This window comes from Phalacrocorax aristotelis, chromosome 4 (assembly GCF_949628215.1).
Source record: "Phalacrocorax aristotelis chromosome 4, bGulAri2.1, whole genome shotgun sequence".
In the NCBI taxonomy this organism is placed as follows: domain Eukaryota; kingdom Metazoa; phylum Chordata; class Aves; order Suliformes; family Phalacrocoracidae; genus Phalacrocorax; species Phalacrocorax aristotelis.
This window is the reverse complement of record NC_134279.1, coordinates 53,760,724-53,782,717: the sequence shown is the minus strand read 5'-3', so window position 1 is coordinate 53,782,717 and position 21,994 is coordinate 53,760,724. Positions and strand designations below refer to the sequence as shown.

Sequence of the window (21,994 nt, the reverse complement as noted above, 5' to 3'; positions counted from 1 at the left end):
CACAGACAGCTGCTGCCGCCGGTCTGAACCGCACATCCTCGTGGGGCTTAGATCTGCCAGAGCCCGCAGGTCCGACCCAAGTCGTGATAGGACCTTTCCCTCCACAAATTAAGGGGTGCAGGCTGCTGGGTGCGCTCTCCCCCTCGCCTCCCTCCAGGTGGAGAGTTCCAGGTTGCAGCGGGTTGTTTTCCAGGGTTGTTGTTTTTGGTGTTTTGTTTGGTGGTGGGTTGTTGTTGTTTGTGTGTGTGTGTGTTTTTTCCATGCTTTTGACTCACTGGGAGCCTGTTGTTTATTCACAAGCATTACGGTATCCTGTTAGCATTCCGACCAGGGTCTGCTCACAGCTCTGACTCCGATGATTTCCTGGAGGAACATGTGGAAGCAATAGCGGGGTTGTGCACTCACCCGAGCCCGAGGATGCACTAGTGGAGGGCGTGCAAAGGGGCCGGGAGCGCCGCCGGGGACCCCGCGGGCCCGGCCGGGGCACCGCAGCCTCCGCGCGCTTTTCGCGGGAGTTCGTTCTCCTTTCTGCCCCTGTTCCCTTCGGGGCATCTTCGTTTCAGAGTTTTAATTCTCCTTCGTTTAGAAAAGAGAAAAACCACCGGATCCTGGCGCTTGACTTTGAGGAGAAACTTTTCTTTTGTTTAATACTAAAAGGAAAAAATGGAGGGGGGGAGAGGGGCCAGACTCAGGAGGGGAGGAAGTGGGAGAAGCCCTGGGGCGCTGGGGCGCTGCTCTCGGCCCGGTGCCCTCCCCAGGAGGTAGGCAGACGGGCAGAGGAGCAGGCGGGCAGCGGAGCAGGCAGGCGGGCAGGGGCCTCCCCCGCCGCTCCTTTCCTGGGGCTGCACTGCCCCCTCTCCTGCGGCCGCCGCATCGCCCCGCCGGCCCCGCTCGCCTCTTTCCGCACGGAGCCTGCAGCAGAAGGGCTGCCAGGGCAGCTCCCTCGGCCACCCCTTATCTCCAGCAGATAGCGACGGCCAACAAAGCAGAGATACCCGGTGGTGGCTCCCCGGCGGGGATCAAAGCTCCGTCTGGAGCGTGTTCAAAGAGGACGGGCTCGGCCGTGCGCTGCCCTCGCCTCCGCAGGCACCTCCGGCCCTCGCCGTGCCCCCCGCCTCGGTTATTACTGGGATTTCTTTGCGCTGGGCAAAGCAAAGGTGGAGAAGAAGAGAAGAGCTTTCCCGGTCCCGTCGGAGCGGCGGGGCTCGGGAGGCCTGGCTCCTGGCGAAAATTACCTTTCGTTGTGTCTTTCATTCACAAATGCTAGTGATTCGGCTCTCCCCCTCTCTCTCAGTGCCTCCTGCTTCTGGCTGGCTCACTGCCGTCCATCCAGCTCTCTAGCCCAAGCCCGAGCTCAGTGGTGTACAAAGGACACGAGGAAGCCGAAAATTCGTTTCCAGATCAAACTCCCATCCATAAACTCACACTGTGACCGCGGACACCGAGCTCGGCGCCCCACCGGCCTGGAGGGTCTGAGGAGGGAAGGCTCATTCATGAAATTGGGAGCACTCGGAGTTTGCATGAAAGTTTTTTGGGTTGGTTGATTGTAGTTTTTTTTTTTTTTTATTATTATTTTTTCCCCCTGCCGTGCAAAACTCTCCGCTTCCCCCTTTCCTCCCCCTCGCCCCTGCCATATGGCTAACCTCCCCCTCCCCTGCAAGGCTGGTGAAATCTGGAGGCAGAGACTGGCCCCCCTGCCTGCGTAAGAGCCTCCCGCCGTCCCGCCCGCCTCCGGCCGCGGGGCTGGGGGCGCCGGGCGAGCCAGGGCGGCTCTTATTCTGAAGGGGCCGGAGGGGGGGCTTCATTTCCTGACAGCTATTTACTTAAAGCAAATGATTAGTTTTGGAAGGATGGACTATAACATTGAATCAATTACGGGACGCGGTTTGTGAGACCATTACAGTCGGATCGGGAGGGAGGGCGAAAGGGAGGGAAAGAGCGCGGCTGAGAGGGGAAAGTCACAAAAGACGTGGACCTATTTTGGATATTTTACAATCTGCAGGACTGGGGCTGCGGATTATAAAGGAGAAGGTAAGAGGTGAGGGGCAGTTTCCCCACCTTTTTCTTTTTTTCACCTTTTCTCCCGCTTCTTTTTTTTTTTCCTCTTTTCTTTCTCCTCCTTTATTTATTTGTTGTTGGTTTGGGGTTTCCCCCCTCCCCCCTTTTTTCCCCGATGCTCTGAGCCGGGCGGCGGTACTCCTTCCCGCGGGGCGCGGGGGGCGGCGGGCGGGCGGCCCCCGCGGAGGGGAGCGAGGAGCCGGCGCTCGGCGGGCCGTCGGGGCGCGGCGGCGAGCAGCGCTAATGACAAACACATTGGGACGGCGGGGGCCACCGCGCCGCATTCCTGCCGCGGGGGCGGGAGCGACCCGCCGGGCCTCCGCGGGCAGCCGCGGTGCCCGCCCGGGGGGACCCGCACCGACAAAGTAAGGTAGGGTCGCGCTCAGAGGCTCCCCATCTTCTCGCATCCCTTGCTGCCTTCACCCCGCCGCTCTCCCCTCCCTTCCCCCACCCTTTGTTTTTCACCACCTTCAGATTCTCCCTTCCTCACCTCACTCCCCCTCACCGGGTAGCCTAAATTGCCCCGAGACCCCGGGCGGGGGCACAGACACCCCCTCCCTCGCACGCCTCCCAAGGCAACACTGTCTCCATCCCTGCGCGCCCAGTCTTTTTTTTACACGTCTCAGAGGAAAAGAAGATGCTGAATGTAGGCAGGACTGGTACCTGGAGCCTTTCCAGCTTGCAGCCCCCTCTCGCAACGGGAACGCCAGCCCTGCCGCACGCCCCGCCGGACCGCTGGAGCCCACCGCCTCCTGCCCCGGGGGAGGGCAAAGCCTGCGCGGCCACCGTTTGGATTTTGTCAAGCGCGGAGGTTGCAAACTTGCCAGCCTCTGCCAGGCTGGAGTCCCCTGGAAAAGTCCTAAAAGCAAGTAGGAAATGGCTTTTTGGCCGTTCGCGGCATTGCTCAACATTTTTGGACGCGGATCCCGCGGCCCAGGAGCCGTTCCAGAGAACAGGACTTGGACAGCTTTTTCTGGAGCCAGCAGCGACACATCTAGCGAGGCGGCAGCAGCAGCCCCGGGGCGCAGCCGCCAGCCCCCGGGGCTTGCCTGCATCCCGGCGGGCGGCTGCGGGGCAGAGGCGGGGGCGATGCCCTGGCCCCCGCCCGCGCCGGGGCCACGTTTCCAGCGCCCCTCGACGGCATTTTCGGCGCGTCTCTTGCAGCGCTCCAGCTCCCCGGCGCTCCTCCGGGGCCCGAGGCTGCATGCCCGGGGCAGGCAGGGCATCGCCTCGGCGCGCATGGAGACCGACGGAGCCGTCCCCGGGGTTGTGGGCATGTCGCTCTCCCTTGGTACCCCACCCATCGAGCCGGGGCACAACGTCTGTCCCCCCTGCCGAGACTCCCGCGCCCTCGGGGTCCGTGCCTCGCCCGACTGAGAGGGCTGGAGAAGAAGCCCCGGGTGGCAGTGCCAGCAGAGTTAGCCAGCTCCAGAGGGAAACACGGCTTCGCGCTGCCCTTCTCCATCTCCCCTATCCCGCTTTTCTTTTTCCTGGCTACCTCGCATTAAGAAAAAACCAAAATCGCTCCAGCTTGGCAAAAGCTTTCCTATTGTTTCCCAGACAAACAGCGAAGTGGCTGGGAGCTGCCATCTCAGCTAGGTTTGCTTGGTGTCCCGGGCAGCCTTTGACCCGCGGTGGCTCTAGCTGTCGGGCTCCGCCGAGGGGCCGCGGGACAGAGGGGTAGCGGGGCTTCCCCCCTCCTTGGGGGCTGCCGCTTGGGCTCCCCGTGGGCAGGCAGGATCTGGCAAGCGCCTGCAGCCTGATGGGGGCTGAAGCGTGTGCATGTAACCCCCTCCCACCATCTCCACCCCAGCCCTGGCTGGCTGCAGGCGGCTCGCTCTTTCCCCGACAGGGAGCACCCGGGGAAGGGGGCGGCTTGTTACGCCCTCGGCATCTCCTAGGGCCAATGCAGAGCCCAGCTGGGTTCCCAGCTCGGCTGCCATAACTCTGTGCCCCTGGATGGGGCAAGAGACAGGTTCAAAGCAAGGAAACGGGCATCAAAGGTTCCTCTGTCATCGGCTGATCAAAATATGAACTGTGGAGATCTGACTTTTAACTCTGGGTCTGGAAATGCTAGGGAAAGATTTCCCAGCAAGGGACTTCAGTTTTAGCTTCTAGTTAACAAAGAGCATTTTAGAAAGGCCCTCAGCCAAACAGTGGTTTAGCCAACCTCAAAACTTGGGGGAAAAAAAAAGTTTGAAGAAAAATGAGACCGCACAAAGCACTGGGATTTAGGAGTCCAGAGGCAAACAAGCTCTCCCAGCCTGCAGGCGCTCTCCCACTGCTTTAGAATGAAACCCCTTGTTCTGGTACTCCTCGCCAGGCACCAAGGGGCAGGAGGTGTGCCAGTCTGTCTGCCTTTGGACACTGGGGCCATCTTTGCTGTTATTTGCTTGTTGAAGTATGGGAAGTCTTCATGTGCTGTGAGCGTAATATATAGGTATTACATTTCAAGTGAGCAGGAAGTAATAAATATTTTAATAAAATACCTCTTCACACTGCTACAGTATTGAGCTAGGTTTTGAGTACAATGTATATAGACAGAAAAAGCCTCGCATACCCCAGGCCCTGCAGGTTATTTCCAGCTATACTGCTTGGTCTACAAATGAGGGTGAAATGTATACCCTTATACAAGCCTCGCCTCGCTTGCATCCTTAGATCATCATGGCCACAATGACACTACTTCTGCATGTGAACTCTGAAAATTTTAATAGAAGATGTTAGCTTCACTTGTTTTAAAGAGCAGGGAATGACTTCTGAGATGTTATTTTTCCTGGTGGTGGCAAGAATTGGTGATAATTTAAAAAAAGCAAGCAAGTAAGCAAACAATCCTTTCTCTCCCTCTTGCCTTGCGCTCCTGCTTGACTCATCCCTTTCAAGCCAAAAAATCTTTGCATGGGCACCTAAGGGAAAAGTTTGCAACAGCTAGGCTTCCTAGCTCCTGAGGTCAACAGAGATGGATCGGTGTGTTCAGACGCTGCTTCTGAGCACTTGAGTTGGGCACTGAGGTGTTCTTTGGTCTGATCCTGAGAACCTAAGTGAGATCTATTCCTTGGAAGTACCAGTCTTTTTGTCTGTTTCCTGAGACAGTCTGGAAAATAGTCTTTGGACCGAGTGGGGAAATTTAGACTTTGCGGATTTCCCCCCCACCTTTCGTTCCTGGAGTGGTGGAGTCTGTCCTTGAGGGCTAGGCTGAAGAATCAGGGCTGACTGGAAGGCTCCCTGGGTAACTGCATGTCCTGCGTGTCCTGCAGAGCCCGAAGTGCACTGCAGGACCCCAGCACTGGGCTAGTAGTGGTGTGTAGTCCTGCATACAGGCTATGCTGGATGCAAAGACTTATAAAGGGATGTGGAACAAATCTCATTTTAGGACAAAATTTATGCCAGTCTTTTCCACTGAAGAAACTTCCTTGTGTTGCTTGCGCTTTTCCCCAGTAAAACCTTCAGACCCGCTGGTTACCACTGCAGGGCAGCTCTGCTCTTGCAGATAACTGAGTTTGCAATTTGGGACTTGAGAACCAAGAAATATTGCAGGAGGTCCTGGCTGAACTTTTACGTTCAGCTAGTGACATGTATGACAAGGAGGAAATGTTCCTCTCTTTTCCTGGGCTGGTGTTAGCTCTTCCTGGCAAAGATCAGTCTTCTCAGAAGGACAGACTGCTGCTCTGACAAGATCACCACCAAAATTATCCTGCCATCTCATAACAAAGATAATCACATCATCGTGTGGCAAGCTTTGTAATCCAACTACTGCTGTAACCCTTATGTAAACACAGAATAATAGGCACCAGTTTGGGTTTTTTTTTTTTAAATAGGTGGACTCGCATGAGATTAAAATATAAGAAATTTGAATTTTAAGTTGTTTCAGGGGACCCAGTTTAGATTCCATTAGCTACGTTGAAGATTAGCGCTTCTGCTCGACAAGACATTTGGCTCATTAATGTGGATCAACATTGCCATCCTGTGGCCAAGAGGATGAACTGTAGTGACCGGGCTGCTGGCAGGAGATGTCTGTTAGTCTCCGGTCTTCTGGTAGATGGGCTAATTTTCTGTCCTGAAAGAGGTCTTTGATTTACAGCAGTATGAAAAAAATACATACAATTGGCTCTTCTTGGTCCACCAAGGTGCTTTCTCCCTAGGTCATGTAAAGAAATCACCTAGAAGTAGCATCATTTTCTAAACATGTATTTCCATTGGCTTTCCGGATGTTGATTTTACTTTGTCTTCTATGGTGCAGTCAATGAAACCCTTCTTGGTAGGAAGCCAGTGCTTGGCAGTGAGTGTTTGGAAGATTGACTCCTTGCTGATAACAGTTCTTCAGATGTTCTTTTCCTGATTTTTTTATCACTGAAGCACACAAAAGAGATATCAAAATTTCAGTCAGATCCTTTGAGAAGCCAGTGGTCAAAGTAGATGCAATGACTGTTTTACCTCGGGCAATCAGCCTCCCCTGCAGAGTTTGGCAAACCCTTCATGGCATCACATAGCTTTCACTATAGAAGACCATGTTTCTATTTTAGCTAGCAATGTTCAAGGTATGCAAGGAATTAAGGTTGGCTCAAACTTATGTTGTATGTCTACTGTCAATACTGGTCTTCAGCTTGCATAAATCTACCGCCTTCAGTGAGGTTACACCAATTTTTGGCTTGATGGTGCGGTGTTAGGAACGGAACCTGGTGTATTTATTCAGGGCTGAGATTTAGGTGATTTGGAACAAAGAGGACTGCTCTGTCATAAGGAAGGTTAAAAAGGCAAATAAGTGCATACAAAAAAATTAGGTGATCATAAATAAACAAAAAAATGGTAAGCATTGGGCGTTGTGGGAATGAGTACACTCTCTTTTGCCCAGAAGTGTGAAATTGGACCTGCATTAAATGTTGACTCCAGCACTGGTGGGTGAGGATACGTTGGAGATGGGACTCCAGCATGCTTAAGTTGGATGCACAATGTAATTAAATCCAATTCAAATAGATTTTGAGTACAGGTGATGGTGAGTCCTTAGTACATTATTCTGTCTTTCACAGTGAGGAAGGGTTGCTCTGGGTCTTGATGAGATTAACGGGTCATTGAGGAAAGATCAAAGCTCTGGGTTGTGAAAGAACAGCCGGCTGGAAAACACAAATTTAGTTAAGTCTTTGTGTTTTTAAACTGCAACGGTAGATTGAGGCACTCAGCTCTTATTGATTTCTGCGGCAGCCCACCCAAGACAGCAAATTGGAAATAGCACTTTGGAAATGCCATCACCTGTACTTATATCAGTATAGTCACAGGGCTTCCCTCCTCACTTACACACACAGCTCTGCAACGGGGTAAGGCCACTTCAGCAGAGCTTCTGCGGACTGATGTGCAAGAGCTGAGCTAGCTTTGTGTTTTTTTCCTTCTGTGCTGCATCACTTGCACTGAATAGTCTGCAAAAACAACACAAAAGGGGGAGAGATCTGCCTTTTCAGAGAGAAAAGGCAGAAGGAAACTTGGCAGCCAGCGGGGTAACATTGTCTGGTGGATCTTGGGAGGTTAGGGGTCAGATCAATAAAGCAGACCATGGTGAGTCTTTCAAGATTTACAGTGGGTTACTTTATCAGAAAAAAATTACAGGATATAAATGTGATAAAAATGAATAAAGAGGCTGAGCCAGAGGGACTTCTTTGATGTCCGAGAGTCTGTTATCAATGGGAGACAGATACATAAACACATGGCAATTATTGCTAATTGAAGAATAGGCAAAATGCCTTGTCTCTGATGGAGTGTTGTCAGCTGAATTGCCGAGGTTGTTTGTACATGTTTTTGGGGGTTGGTAGTTTGTAAATTTTCTGATCCTGCTTCTGAGACCTTTATGTTTGATTGGTGCGTCAAATGCTTTTTGCTTTGCAGAAGTGCGCTGTCTGCTCTGCATGTTGCAGGAGGAAAGAGGGACTGGTTCAGAAACCCTCCTTGGCATCTTGTACGCATTTAACTCCCATAGTCGTAATAACTGGATTACTTACGTGCTTTCCTATCTCAGCATCGGGAGCTGAATTCCAGAGGGTGAACAGAAATTCTCCAGAACCTTTGAAAAGTAGTCCCTGTCTTGGCACATCATCCTTTATTTTACTCCTTGGTCTGTGTTTCAGATTAGGGGTCCTTCCGTGCAGACATTTTTTAATCTATATTGGCTTTGGGCCAAATCCAGTTACTATTAAAGTCACCAACAAAAAGTCCATTGATTTCAATGGGAGCAGGGGTTGTAGAAGCTCCTCCTTTGGAAATTATCAAGCAGGCTGCTTGAGGGTTTTAAGCAGAAATGTCATTAGATGGCACAAAAATTACATATATGCTTATTGCTACTGCTGCCTCTTCAAGACTGATGCCTTAGGATTATGTGTTTGAAAGCTCAAATTATCGCATATGATCCATGACTCTCTACGCTGGGGGTGAGGGGAAGAGATGTTCTGTGAACGGCAGTGCTGGCCTACAGTCTGTTGTGGATTTACTCCATTAGAAAATTTCAGCATGCATTTTAAATAGCATGTCTCTTGATCAAGGAAATTCTTGCTAAATAAGCAATAAACACTATTGTATTGCATTGTGTTCAGAAAGCTATATATACTCATATGTACAATGGCAAAACAAAAATATCACTCAGGATTGTACTATTTGTAATAAAAGTAGCTTTTAAATATGCTTTTTTCCCATAAAAGCTGCTTTTAGCTAAAAGACCAGAACTTACTGTATAAAGCCATTGCATCCTCACTGATGTCTGTGAGGGTACTACCTACGTGCAGGGCTGTTTCTGTGGACTGAGTCCTGGAGGCTGCCATGGGCATCAGAGCTGCTTGAAGGGTATTTGAGAGAGGGATGTACTAGGACTTGGCTCCTTACACTGCCAATGGAGAGGAGGTGTTATGATGCCTTAGCTGCATTCCCCGTGGTGGTGATGTGTCCGTGGCCTCACATACCCCGCGGGAGGCAGTGGCACATGCCTTAATGGGCTGTGGGAACGAGGCGGGGTGCCTGAGCTGTTTCTCTCCGTGGCACCATGTGGAGTGCTGGGGATGCTGCGCTAGGGCACTGCGGGAAAGAGGTCCTGCAAACTCTCATTCCTGTTGTCAGTCCATTAACTGGATCCCTCTTGCCTTCTCCTTTCTGTTTCAGTTGTTGGTAGCTATGGGTACTTCCCCATGGACGTTCCTGATACTGGGATGTTTTCTCACAGGTAATGTTCCTCAAGCCTCTAAGCCTCTCCGCTCCTACTCCTTTGTAAATCCTTATTTAAGCTTGCTTTCATTGTCCCCATGATAACAAATGCCAAATGGTTGCCAGTTGGCTACAGGCTCGACTTTTCTGGCCATCCCTTTGGTAGGCTGAGACAAGAATTACTGAGAAGATGGTAATTTTGCTGGCCCGTGCTGGCCACTTTGACACCCCTACAGCTGCTATAACCTCCGTCCTGGCTTGTCTGCCTGTGCAGGGAAAGTGAGCCTGCCTACCTCCAGCTGTCTCCAGCAGCGTGGTGCAGGCAAGGCTGCCTGTGTGGGCTCCCCGCATCCTCCCACGCCGCATCACCGAACCGCACTCGCCAGGGCTGCCTGCCGAGCCTCCCAACATCTGCCGAGCGAATGGTGCCGGGAGGGGAGGGCAGAGTTTGTCACAGGGTGCCAAATATAGAAAGGGCCTGTAGACTGAGATAACACATGCAGGATTGAGAAACTGGTTTCAAAGACAGTCTGGGTTCCTGCTGCTGGTTTATTGCACAGAGCCCACTTTCACGCCGTGGGCCTAAATGCCTGTTCATCATGGACTACCCTATCTGTTTTGCATGGGTCATTTCATAGACTGAAACAGCAAATCTGTTTCCCTGGTGGATTCCCCATTTTTTTCTGTAGGCCTTAGGGTGTGGATCCTCTAACTTTCCTTCTGGGAGTTGGACCTGCACCAGTCCCGCTACAAATTACCTGGGCTTACAAATCTGAGCCTCTAACTGTAGATTGCATCTGAAAACCAGTGACACCTACAACATCTCGTTCAGCGAATTGCAGTTTTATTTGGCTATAAACCTCTGTACATTTTGGCTAGAGGTTGACCTGATACACAAATTTTGGATCTAAGCCCCTGCTCTGGCCCTTTGCAGAAATAGAAGCCAGATGTAAAATGCAGGTGCTGGTCTTGGGAAGGGGTTTCTAACTTTCATTTGCAAGCTTAATCAAAAGCTGATAGAACTGCTGTTTTCCTGACCGTTGCTGTAAGGACCTGTAAGATGCCCGTGACCCAGCAGCCAGGGTGTGGCATTCACTGGTAAGCAGCAGAGCTGTGCCCGCATTTGGGGCTGCGAAGCTGAGGTGTGGATTGGGAGCCATCTCTAACTTCACCTCTGTCTCTCACCTCTTGACCTGACAAACAGACGTCAGCAAGCAAACACTTAGCATTTCAAAGGGAAGTGGTTTGCCTTCCATTGGGCGAAGCTCTGACTATTAACAAGGGCAAATTTCCTGGTATATCAGCATGTCTGAAATGGTCAGAAAAACAGCTGCTCTGGATCCACTCTGCTTTCTTTCACGTCCCCCCACTGAGGCTGTTCTGTGTGATCATATGCTATTTATTCATGTCTTTTTGCAGGACCATTCCTAACACTTTGCCAGCTTCCTCTGCCGACTATTGTTCCCAATAGGAATGAAATGGTGGTACAGCTGAATTCCAATTTCACACTCAAATGCTCTGGAGACAGTGAAGTGAGCTGGCAGTACCCAGTGACCGAGGGAAGCCACAGGATAGACATTAGACATGAAGAAAACAACAGTGGCCTCTTCGTGACAGTGCTTGAAGTAGGAAATGCCTCAGCTGCTCATACGGGCTTGTATGTTTGCTATTATAACCACACTCAAGTGGAGGATGGGGAAGTGGAAGGGAAGGACATCTACATCTATGTTCCTGGTAAGTGGGGGATGCTACAGCCATACCTGGAGGTTTGACGGGAGGGCTGAACTGTGGATGTTCAGAAGCAGCATATTGCTGGTGGCAATTTGCTGCCAGAGAAAGAGAAAAGACCCAGGGCCATTTCCTAACGTGTAAATCCAGACCAGCCCCTGTGAGTCTATGGATATGTTCCTCTTTCTTTCAATTGGTTTTTACTTTTTTTGGTAAGAGTTTTAGTTCTCAAGAATAGGGATGAATTTGCAGCTTCAGAGCTGAGGTCTTCTGACCATGAGAGGCTGGGCAGTGGACCTTGGTGGGTAAGCCTCAGCTCAGCTGTGGGAGTGTGTCCAGCCTTCAGGTTTGCCTGGCTCTGGGCAGGGATTAACATCAATGTTGGTCTTTTCAGGCATGATTTGGGTGGATGTTTTGGGATGTGTACTGACCAAACCAGTGCCATGTCAAGCAGCTGTCAGATGAGGAAGGCCATATCTCGGTTTTAACCTGAATTAGGCTTGAACCAAGAACTGGAAAATGCTCACATGTGCACAGGGCCTGGGAAGCATAAAGCAACAGAAATGTCTTGGTGGGGGTGGCTGTCACAAGGGAGGGTGAAACGAGAAGTGTTACTGCTGGCCAGTCTGACGCAAGATTAAAAATATGGTGCTGCCATGAAGTGCCCTGTAATTTTCAAAGCAAACAGAGCCTTCCCAGGCTCTGGGCCACCTTTCTCTTTAGTGGTGGAAAACCCGCTGGACCCAAAAGAAATGGCATCCCTTCTTTTCTGGAATACATATGCCCAGCTTTGCCCCCTTGTTCCAACTGGAAACGCATTTAAAGGCTTTCCACACTATCCATGGGATGAAGATCTTTATTGTCGTAGCTGAGAGAGGCAGCAGAGGCTGAGGAACAACTGCTGCCTTTGTAAAGCCCTGTCTGGATGTTTCGTTGGCTTTGGCTGGGGTTCAGGGAATGAGTGGCACAGCTGCAGGGCCAGGTAAGATCAAGCCCCTAGATTTGTAGTAAATATTTTGAAGAGGAAACGAAAGAGAGATTGCAAATCATCCTGCAAAACTGCAGTATGATGTGAAGGAGATGATGTCTGAAACTGCAGGAAGACTGCAGAAGTGGAAAAAGTCAGAAAGCACTAATGGGCCTTACTTTAGAGGCAATTTTGCAGTGGCATTAAGTTTTTGCAGTTCACAATGTGTGATTCAAGGACAGTGATTCTTCCAAGACTTACTCCATTTCCCACTACAAACATAAAGCATTTCTATTCATTCTTGAAGCAAGAAGATGCTTCAACAGAGGCTGCAGGCTTTGGCACATGTATCTCAATTTCCAAACAGGTCTAGCTGTATCAACAGAAAATTTTGTTGGTGTCCAGCAGTCTTGTAACTCACTCGTGAAGGAATACAAAGACAAGAAACAAGATTTCTTCAAGAGGGCTTCTTGGTTTGGTTTTTTAAATGCCTCTAGATATCAGCCTGCCAGATTTGAAGGGCAGAGACACCCTGTAATTTTTTCCGCTCACTAACCATCAAGTTGTCATAAATGCAGAAACATATCCTTTTCTCCAAATTAGAAAGAATGTTTCTGTTTGCACTATAGACTTTGTCCTTACAATTGTTTTTCCTGCAATAAATTAGGAGGGCAATGGGTGGCAGCAACCCACTTTAGCCAAGGAGGATTATGTTGAGACTTCACACAATATCCTATTTTCACTAACACAGAAAACCAAGCTAGGTGAATCCTGCTTCTGTTTTAAATTACAGTGGGAAAATGAATACATGGAGTTGGCAGCATGTTTGGGATGGAGCGCTGTGTTTGGAATATTGCTACAAAGAGCCTGCCAGCGCAGCAGAAAGTCTTTTGTTGGAGGGATTTAGGTTGCTATTTATTAAATTTTATTATAAAGCTTTGCACAGAAGCTCCAGGCTAGCAGGGATTATTTGTTTATTCCAAATGGCCAAATGGAGATAATTTGAGGGCTGTGCTTTTTAAGTTGGATATGTTATGCAATTATGTTTTAAACTCAGACTTTGGATTGGCCAGATAGAAAAGCTGGCATGTATTTTGTTGACTATAAAAGAAGTAAAACTACCAGGTGTTTGTTAGCTTTTCTTCTGGTTGAATACCATACTTTGAAAACCACATGCTGTGACCATAATTAACTATATTTCATAACTGTAACGTTGGACATGTTAGAAATCCATGAAGATAAGTGCCTTGTACTATTTTTGATGAAATGTGGCTTTAATGGTGTTCAACATAAACAACATGAAACTAATTTCTAGTTTTTGACATTGAAAGTGTTTGCATTTTTTTTCTACTTTTTTTTTCCCCCTGCTTATATATTGGTTAGGGGACAGCTGCTATTACCAGAAGAAAAAAAAATCTAACTGAAGAAGGTGAGTGATTTGTGCCAATAAAAGGCAGGATCTTTAATACATTTTTGTGTGCAGTGAATGTTGCACCTCAGAGCAAAATCTTGTGTCATAAAAATAGGACATTTAAGTACAAATTCTACCTTAAGATCTTTGCTGTACATGTATGTTGACAGAATTGTGTATGATAAAGTGAATTTGTCTTTACTTTGGTCCCCAGCAGTTGCATGAATGTTTTCACACCCAGTAGTGATTTTCCTGCTTTTTGTCATTTAATATCCTTTTACCATCACCATAGAAATGCCTCAGAACCAGGTCTAAGGGGAATGATAATACTTAGCGGTGTTTTTTTTGGGGGGTGGGGGTCTTTTGTATTTTTCATTCTGCATCCTGAATTGTCACGAGGGAGCTCAAGCCCCCTCCTGTTCAGTGCTTGGGTCAAATGCCTTGGTACATGTCACAACAAACAGCAAAACTGAGATACTGCATGCAGTTACCATGTCCTACCTCTGAAAAAGTGGAGTAACGGACTGTATGAGTTTCAGTTACAATCTAAAAGCAGTCAGTGATATCCAGTTCTTGTACGTGGACTTACTGCAAAAAAGATATCGTCTGATTACCTCTTGGTTTTGTTTTTTTTTTTTTTTAACAGACTCAGACATGCCTTTTGTTCCTTCTATACCAGAAGACCAGTTCATCCTAGTAGAAGAAGGTGATCCCACCATTATCCCTTGTCGGACAAGTGACCCAAATGCTCAAGTGACATTAGTTAACAGTTTAGACAAGGCTGTCTATGCTTTCTATGACAGTAAACAAGGCTTCATAGGGAATTTCGCTGCAGGGTCATATACGTGCAAAACAATGGTTAAAGGCATGGAGTTCAAGTCTGATGAGTTCCTCATCTATATTTTAAGAGGTATTTATTTTTGTTCATTAATAAAAAAAAGTAATAATGTTCAGCCCAGTTCTTTCCTCACACTGTAAGAGCCCTACTGGCACCAGCACCACAGGGTTATATCAAATAATCCCCTGATGATGAACTTCTTGCTCCTGTGGCAGTATTGCTAGTTATTTAGTTGCTAGTTTACTTAGCAGTTACATACAGTTTTGATGAGAATAGTGTGTCCTTAACTTTATCTCCTCTCCCAAATAGTTGCAAGAGGAGTTTTTTGTAATCCATGTATTTTCAACCTGTTTGCTGAAATGTAACTTAAAAGGCTGGTGTTTCCCAGTGGCTTCGAATTGTAGGACCTTTGGTAGTCTGAAAAACAGCATGATTCAAATATTTTGAAGTCAAGGCTTTTATTGGCCAGCAATGGATTCTTAAAGACAGTCAGTGATTTTCAAAAAGGGAAATTGCTTTTATACCAAAAGCCTTTTCAGAAAGGTGTTTGAGATAGGAACTTCTAATTGACATTTTAAGCATAGATCATTCTTTGTGGTATTGAATTTGATGCCTGTACACTTCATGCTTTAAAAACACAAAGTTTATATCAGTTTAAATCAGTAGTACTTTCACTGAATTTTCCAGGTAATTCCTCAGTAGAGGAAGTGAAATGGAAATCTCCCCTGGAAATTGCACCATGTGAAAACTGCATATTGCTTTAATCTAAGTCTGCTCTCTCTCTCTTTTCTCTTAGCTACTTCACAGCTGCCAGTTGAAATTGAAGCTCTTAAAACTGTCTACAAAACAGGCGAGACCATCGTAGTAACTTGTGTGGTCTTTGACAATGAGGTGGTTAACTTACAGTGGAATTATCCTGGGAAAGTGGTAAATATCTCTTTTTTTTTGGTTTGAATATTTGTAGTTACTTATTGGGGAAGAAGGTGGGGTTGTAAAATAGTGTTTTCTTCTCTGAGTGAGGACAGCTGAGGAGAGAAAACAAAGTAATTTCTTTTACTTTTAGATCACCACAAAAGAAAGTCTGTTCCAAAAGTTACAATTTGCTGTTAGTAAGTATGCAAAGCATGAGAGGAGGGTAAGGTGTGACTAGGAGTCCATCCTCTGATGGAGGAATGCTGTCTCTCAGGTCTTGTGCTGGTTCAAAAAAAGAAATGTGGACGTAGAGAGATCTAGGAATGTGCTGGACATCTGCATAAAGCTGTGCTGCTGGAGGTCTGAACCTCTAAAATGGCTTTCTTAAACCCTGGATTTTTGGGCATAATAGAGGACAATGCAGAATCAAGTTCATAGACTTAATTGTTCCTCATTATGCAGGTGTCAATTAAAATGACTCTTACAGTCAATGTAGCTACTCACTAATGAGAATCACCTAGTTAGAAAATATTAAAAATTTTGGACGACCTCAGAAATTTTTGAACTGGCTTAACATCCTTCTGCAGTGGAAATTTTTGTTTAGTAAAACTTTGTTAGAGCCTGTCCCAGTCAATTTTCAGAGTATCCCATGTAAAAGGTCTGGTCACTAAAGAGATGGAGTAGTTGAAGTGACTGTCTAATTGTGACCCCAAATCCCAACTTTTATTCAAGTAAATTAAGAGCCCAAGAGGAAAAATTATTTTAGAAAGTTTTGTTTGATTTTCCAAGTTACACATAATATTCTTTGCTATATGCCACCTTCCAAAATTATCCCCAGCATATTTTTTGTTCCAGGCTCTCATGATAACATGGTCTGCTATTCTCACCATCCTTTTACTCACAGAAGTCTCCTCCTTGCCAAAAAATTATTCTTGTTTTGAAAGCATCTAGCAAGTGGTTAGTTTTTGTCTGGTGGAGGGGATAAAGACTCACTCTATTTCTTGGGAACTGAACAAATAAAATTCAAAATAAAACCCCACAGCTTTTATATCTGAGGAGAAGGTAGTGTGTAAGCAGTAGAACACTCTTTTGGGCTGCTCACCCAAATTTTGAATGGTATTTAGTTTCGAGTGAACAAGATATCAGCTCTCAACCTCCTCACCATTCTGTGCCTGCCCCACAAAGGGTCTATTTTCATAGACACACCTTTTGTGCCTGTGGCTGAAAAATACATCCCTGAATGAGTAAACAAGTCTTCTGTCATACAGGGTTTAGACATTTGCTCTCACTCCAGTGGCATCATAGATCCTCCGCCGTGTACTTTCAGCTCAGTTACTTAAGTAAGGTTTTTCTTTCCTTCTCCAAACTACAGAAAGAAAAAGGTCTGATAAAACTTGATGATATCAAAGTCCCATCGCAGAAGCTGGTTTACACTTTGACCATTCCTGAGGCATCAGTGAAAGACACAGGGGATTATGAATGTACTGCTCGGCATGCAACAAAGGAGGTTGAGGAAAATAAGAAAGTAGTCATTACAGTTCATGGTATAGTCTGATTTTAGTGTCCAAATATTATTAATGTGTTGGAAAATACCATTCTTGAAAGAAGCTGCACAGCGTTGGTTACGCGAGGCTGTTTTTTTTACAGACAAAGGGTTTGTTCACCTGGAGCCTCAGTTTAGCCCTCTGGAAGCTGTCAATCTACATGAAGTCAAAAATTTTGTCGTCGATGTGCAGGCGTACCCAGCTCCAAAAATGTACTGGTTGAAGGATAACGTGACTCTGATTGAAAATCTTACTGAGATTGTTACTAGTTCAAACAGAATCCAGGAAACAAGGTAAAAATATTCTCCTGACCCTTATTTTGCCATGTTGACTTGAGTTTCTCCCCCAGAAACCTGGGCACTGCTCTTGTGCTCTCTTTCCACCAGTTTGTTGCTTCTTCCTCAGTGGCATTTAAAAATAATTTCTTGTTTTCTGCTCTGAAGGGTGATGCCTAATCTGCTTCTTTTTATTCCCTCAAACCTCTCCAAACCATAGAAAACTTGGTTTCTGAGTGCTAAACCTATTCAGTCCCTCCAACATGTGCCCACGCCAATAACTTCTAGCTCTTTCCAATAACATCAGGGGGTTTGTCAGATCCCTGCAAAATATAACTGTGCCCACTTTTTTCTCAGTTGTATATTGGTAGTTATTTACCATTGAGTAATGATTTTAGTGTAAAGGCATGCTAGAAATGCCAGATGTCACTACGTTATAATCTCCACATACCCAGATTGCATATTGCACCAAAGTGATTTTTTTCCTAATGCATGCCCTAAAAATACAAGCAAAACCTCTCATTTCTACAGGTTTCAGAGTATACTAAAATTGATCCGGGCCAAGGAAGAAGACAGTGGATACTATACTTTGGTGGCTGAAAACGAAGATGAGATTAAAAGATACACCTTCTCCTTGCTAATACAAGGTAAGGAGCCCCAAAGCCTTGCCCACCAGAACTGACAACACACAGCAAAGACTTGATCCACTTACACATCAGATTCCCTGGAGTATTGAGATAAGAAAGGCGTAAACCAGGGTGTCGGAGGAGTGCGTGCATGCTGAGTCCTTGGAGCTTTCCTACCCTGTTCCTGGCTTTCACTTTGACTCTGGCCTTGAGCCAAAAAGAAACTTTATCCTCCTGCCTAAGTTATTCCAGCTGACAGCAGGGATGATAGCTCATTTAGTATGACATGAGGACGTGGCATAACCGCAGCACTTCCTTTTTGTGACTCTAGCTTAGGATCCACTCTGTCCTACAGGAGTTAAGGACCTCCTGGACAAGTCCAGGTTTCTAGCTGTTGCTAAGCTGTCAGCCAAACAATACCTGTCCTGTTTTCTCTGAAATTTCAGGCTGCATTTGTAGACCCTGATGAGTATTTTAACAAACTCCTGTCTCCTTCCCAGTTCCAGCCCTGATCTTAGACCTTGTGGATGATCACCATGGCTCTGCGGGGGGGCAGACGGTGAGGTGCTTGGCAGAGGGGACCCCGCTTCCTGATGTGGAATGGCTGGTTTGCAAGGACATTAAAAAGTAAGAAAAGCAGGTGCTTTGTTATCTAAAATATGACTTGTTGCATCCTTGATTAGCTTAACATTGTTAGTTATCATACCATGTTTTCCTCACCAAGGACCAGTAAGTTATACATGTTTTTTTTTTATTTTTAGAGGCATGTTGCTTGTATTTCAAGAGAGGTTGTCAGTGCCCTTCCTATTGCATCCTGTAGGAGCAGATACAATGTATTGATTCAGGAGGTTTATCTCATAAAAGAGATAAGCGAACTCAGCAGATTTCACAGTCACAGTTTGAATAAGGATCTCAGGGAGTAGCTGTGCCTCCAACCAGGGAGTTCTTGTCATTTCATAGATAGCTCCATCTGCCCCATTAACACTCTTGCTTGCTTCTAAATTTTCACTTGTAGTTATTTCCCCCCTAATTACAATTTTCACTTTCAAAGTATTTTAGACATGTGGAGTAATTACTCAATTTTTCCCCAGTTCTAGACTGGCTCCTTCTGTGGCTGCCGGGAGGCAGGGTTTTCCCTGGCAAGTTACCCACCAGGGAGAAAGAGACCACACCTCCCAGGTGTGTTCTGCTCTCATTTTGCCAAAATCTCTTGCTGCCTGGTGAGGCGATTGTCCTCCTAGCCCTGCCCCAGGAAGCCTTATACAACACTAAGGATTCAGGGAGAAATAGAGGTCTTATTTCCTACTATATGTCTATGGGTTACATAGTGAAACCAAGGTCTATGTGTACCAGACCTGCTGGGCTGCATTGTCAGGCCCTCAAAGTGGCAGCAGTAATGAGGATCATAAGGCAAATTATTCTGAGGGAAGAAAGATGTAGACTTTTGACAGAGGTCATCTTAAGCATTTCTGGTCTTTAAACTGATCATTGCCAGAAGAAATAGGGAAAGGTTACTGCTGTTCTGTTCACTCTTCTTTATCCATACCTACTCCCAACTTCCATTTCCCCTGTCATTCTCCTCTACAGGTGCAGCAATGACACTTCATGGACTCTTTTGACTAACAATATCTCTGATATACACATGGAAGCCCATCTGGATGAGAAAAACATGGTGGAAAGCCAGGTGACCTTCCAGAAGGTAGAGGAAACCCTGGCTGTGCGATGCGTGGCAAGGAATGACCTTGGTGCTGTTACTCGGGAACTGAAGCTTGTGGCTCCCAGTGAGTTTGCTTTGTCCTTCTGTGAAATTACAGCAGCCAGTCTGACCCCTCTCTACCACACACCAGTTCAGCTTTAGCAGATAAAAACACAAATTGTTGCACTTAAAAATAAATGAAACTGGATGGGACATCTGAGGGTGACGCATTTTACAGGTCTTTATGGTGCATCTGTTTTTTGTTTATTATGTGGTTGCATGATTAATTTTATCATTTTATGGCCACTGGCTATGGGAAGTTCTTCTAGACAATCTCTGCATTTGGTTTCCAAGCTCTGGGCTTGGAAAGACTTTACAGTCACCAGCCCCAGGAACTACTCCTGCCACATCTGCAGGACACAGGAACTGCGATGGTAGGGGGAGGTGGATGTCTTACGTGTGTGTCATGTTCCTCGTGGCTCAGGAGGAAAATATGGTCTGTCTTTTTACTCCACAGCCTTGCGATCGGAACTAACGGTGGCTGCTGCAGTCTTAGTGCTCTTAGTGATAGTGATAATTTCATTGATTGTCCTGGTCATCATATGGAAACAGGTAATGTAGAAAAGTATTTTAGTTTGGATGCTGAGCCCTGCTGATCTGCTTTGAAGGCCCAGAACTAATGGTTGGTTTTGCATTAATTGTGCTTTGCAGAAGCCAAGGTATGAGATAAGATGGAGAGTCATTGAGTCTATCAGCCCTGATGGCCACGAATATATTTATGTGGACCCAATGCAACTGCCTTATGACTCCAGATGGGAGTTTCCTCGAGACGGGTTAGTGCTTGGTAAGTTTCATCTAAGGGACTAATCCCATCCTTCTCTGGGGAGAAGGACATTTAAGGACAACTCTAAGGTCTCTGTTACTGGGATCTGACATGTAACTTATGGCCATGAAGTCCAGAGCCTCTCTGTACCTGTCTGTTCTCCTTCCACATCCTCCTCTTCCCCTACAGTGGTGCCAGCCTTGAGCTCCTTGAGTTAGTGCCTCCCGCCCCTCCGTTCCAGCTCTTCTCCGCATGCCCCGTGTGCAGCGCCCACCTCCACATTGCTTAGGTGGCCTCTTCCAGTGTTAGATTTCCTCTTCTACACTTACTTCTGCTAAGGCACCCACAAGAAATGCATTAGCATTTTTTACTTGCAAGACATTTATATACTTATGTGTAGAGACCAAGGGAAATACGCAAGTAGTTATGTAGTTTTATTATTTTTTCAAGTATTAATCCATGATGTGCATATATCAGTGCTGAGTAACTACATTACTTATTTTTGTGGCTACTGTCCTTCTTCCTTCCCTTTCTGCTTGCTTGCTTTGTTATCCCTGCATTGGAGTTCATATAGATTTCAGTAAGTAATTACTTCTTCAGGGCTGGCCCAATCTATCATTTATATCAATCGAAAATGTAATGATTATAGACAATTTTAATGTTCTATCCAGATAGTGTTTTAAATCCACTAGGCATCCCTCTCTTGGAGGCGTCTGTGCACCAGGTTGTATACGCAAAATACAGGATCAAAAAACTAAAGATTTTTTTGTTTGATATATTTTAAGAAAGACACACCCCTAGTGTAATTCTCCTTCCCCGACCACAGAGAAAGAATTGATGTTAATTCTTGAAAGAATCAGCAGAAAAATTTCTGGTTCAGGAACGATATCCTTTAATTAAATTCATGTTGCTAATTGAAAACTAGAAGAGGGTGGATATTTAATGGAACTATTTTATTACAACCCAGGCTTTAATTACATGCCTAAATAGGATTTGTCAGATCCGAGTTGTTAACAGACCACCACTGTGACTTTGTCTCCTTCTGACTCATGAGCACCAGCCTACTTCAATGGCTTCCCATTTACAAGCATATTCAGAATAGTCAGTGCTTTAAAAACTAATGCTATATGTTCTTTTAGTGATCTGGATTGCACAAGTATTCTTCTTGGCAGGGTTAACATTTACCTGCTGGCAGTTTTGCCATATGAAATGCTTGCTGGTGGGGAATCTCTTTTGTTTCTGGGGCTGATAATTCTGGTTTGTGTGGGTTTTCTCTTATTGAAATGGGAGAGGGCAGCAAAGCAATTACACCTTCAGCTCAGGGAGGCTCTGAAGCAGGATACAAAACCGTTTTGGCTCAGTCAGATGAACATTTCCCATCCTAGCGGTGTAAGCCAGCTGGCATTTATTTGTTTTTCTAGCTAGAGGTGCCTGGAGTGCAGTGCTGCGTTAAATGCCAACCCTGAATGTTGGCAGGATGGAGCTTCAATTGATAAATTTGGGTTACACTGCAAATTTCCCTTTGTTATCACCCCTCCACAGTGTATGTAGAGCGCTGCTGTTTAAAGCGCTCAGCAGCCAGCACAAGACTAGGCGATTTGTAACAGACTGAGAAATGCGATAATGCAGTGAGGTGTTTGAACGCCACTGCCTTCTCCTGGCTCTGCTGAGAAGCGGCAAGGTCCCAGCAGGACCTGGACCTGCTCCTTCAGCTGAGGTGGCCAAGGGCAGGGCCTTTTAAGGAGCGGGGTTGGGGTTGGCTGTAGAGAGGTGGCATAATTGCTCCCATCGCTTCCCAGCAAGCCACCCATTTGTCCTGGTGGCCTTAATAAAATGAAGTGCTGGTCTGACACAGAATCAGACCCATCCCCATTTGCAAAAGGCAAGTTAAGACTCAAGTTACACAGTATTTAGGCATGTGGTACCTAATTTCTCATGAGTCT

At 46.5% G+C, this 21,994-nt stretch overlaps 1 protein-coding gene across 2 annotated transcripts in view; it reads left to right on the top strand.

Moving 5' to 3' along the window:
• Positions 1-1,512: 1,512 nt before the first annotated feature.
• Positions 1,513-21,994, top strand: part of PDGFRA (platelet derived growth factor receptor alpha) — a 35,486-nt gene continuing 15,004 nt past the window's right edge. The window contains exons 1-12 of one of the 2 annotated variants that reach the window (XM_075091461.1): positions 1,513-1,535; positions 9,190-9,250; positions 10,651-10,965; positions 13,984-14,247; positions 14,972-15,102; positions 16,460-16,631; positions 16,735-16,924; positions 17,438-17,553; positions 18,033-18,159; positions 19,120-19,313; positions 19,746-19,840; positions 19,940-20,072. In XM_075091461.1, coding sequence (XP_074947562.1) covers positions 1,521-1,535; positions 9,190-9,250; positions 10,651-10,965; positions 13,984-14,247; positions 14,972-15,102; positions 16,460-16,631; positions 16,735-16,924; positions 17,438-17,553; positions 18,033-18,159; positions 19,120-19,313; positions 19,746-19,840; positions 19,940-20,072 — 1,813 coding nt within the window. In that variant the 5' untranslated portion in view covers positions 1,513-1,520. Of the gene's footprint in view, positions 1,536-1,858; positions 2,032-9,189; positions 9,251-10,650; positions 10,966-13,983; positions 14,248-14,971; positions 15,103-16,459; positions 16,632-16,734; positions 16,925-17,437; positions 17,554-18,032; positions 18,160-19,119; positions 19,314-19,745; positions 19,841-19,939; positions 20,073-21,994 lie in introns of those variants that run through there. The other variant, XM_075091462.1, reaches the window with a different exon arrangement.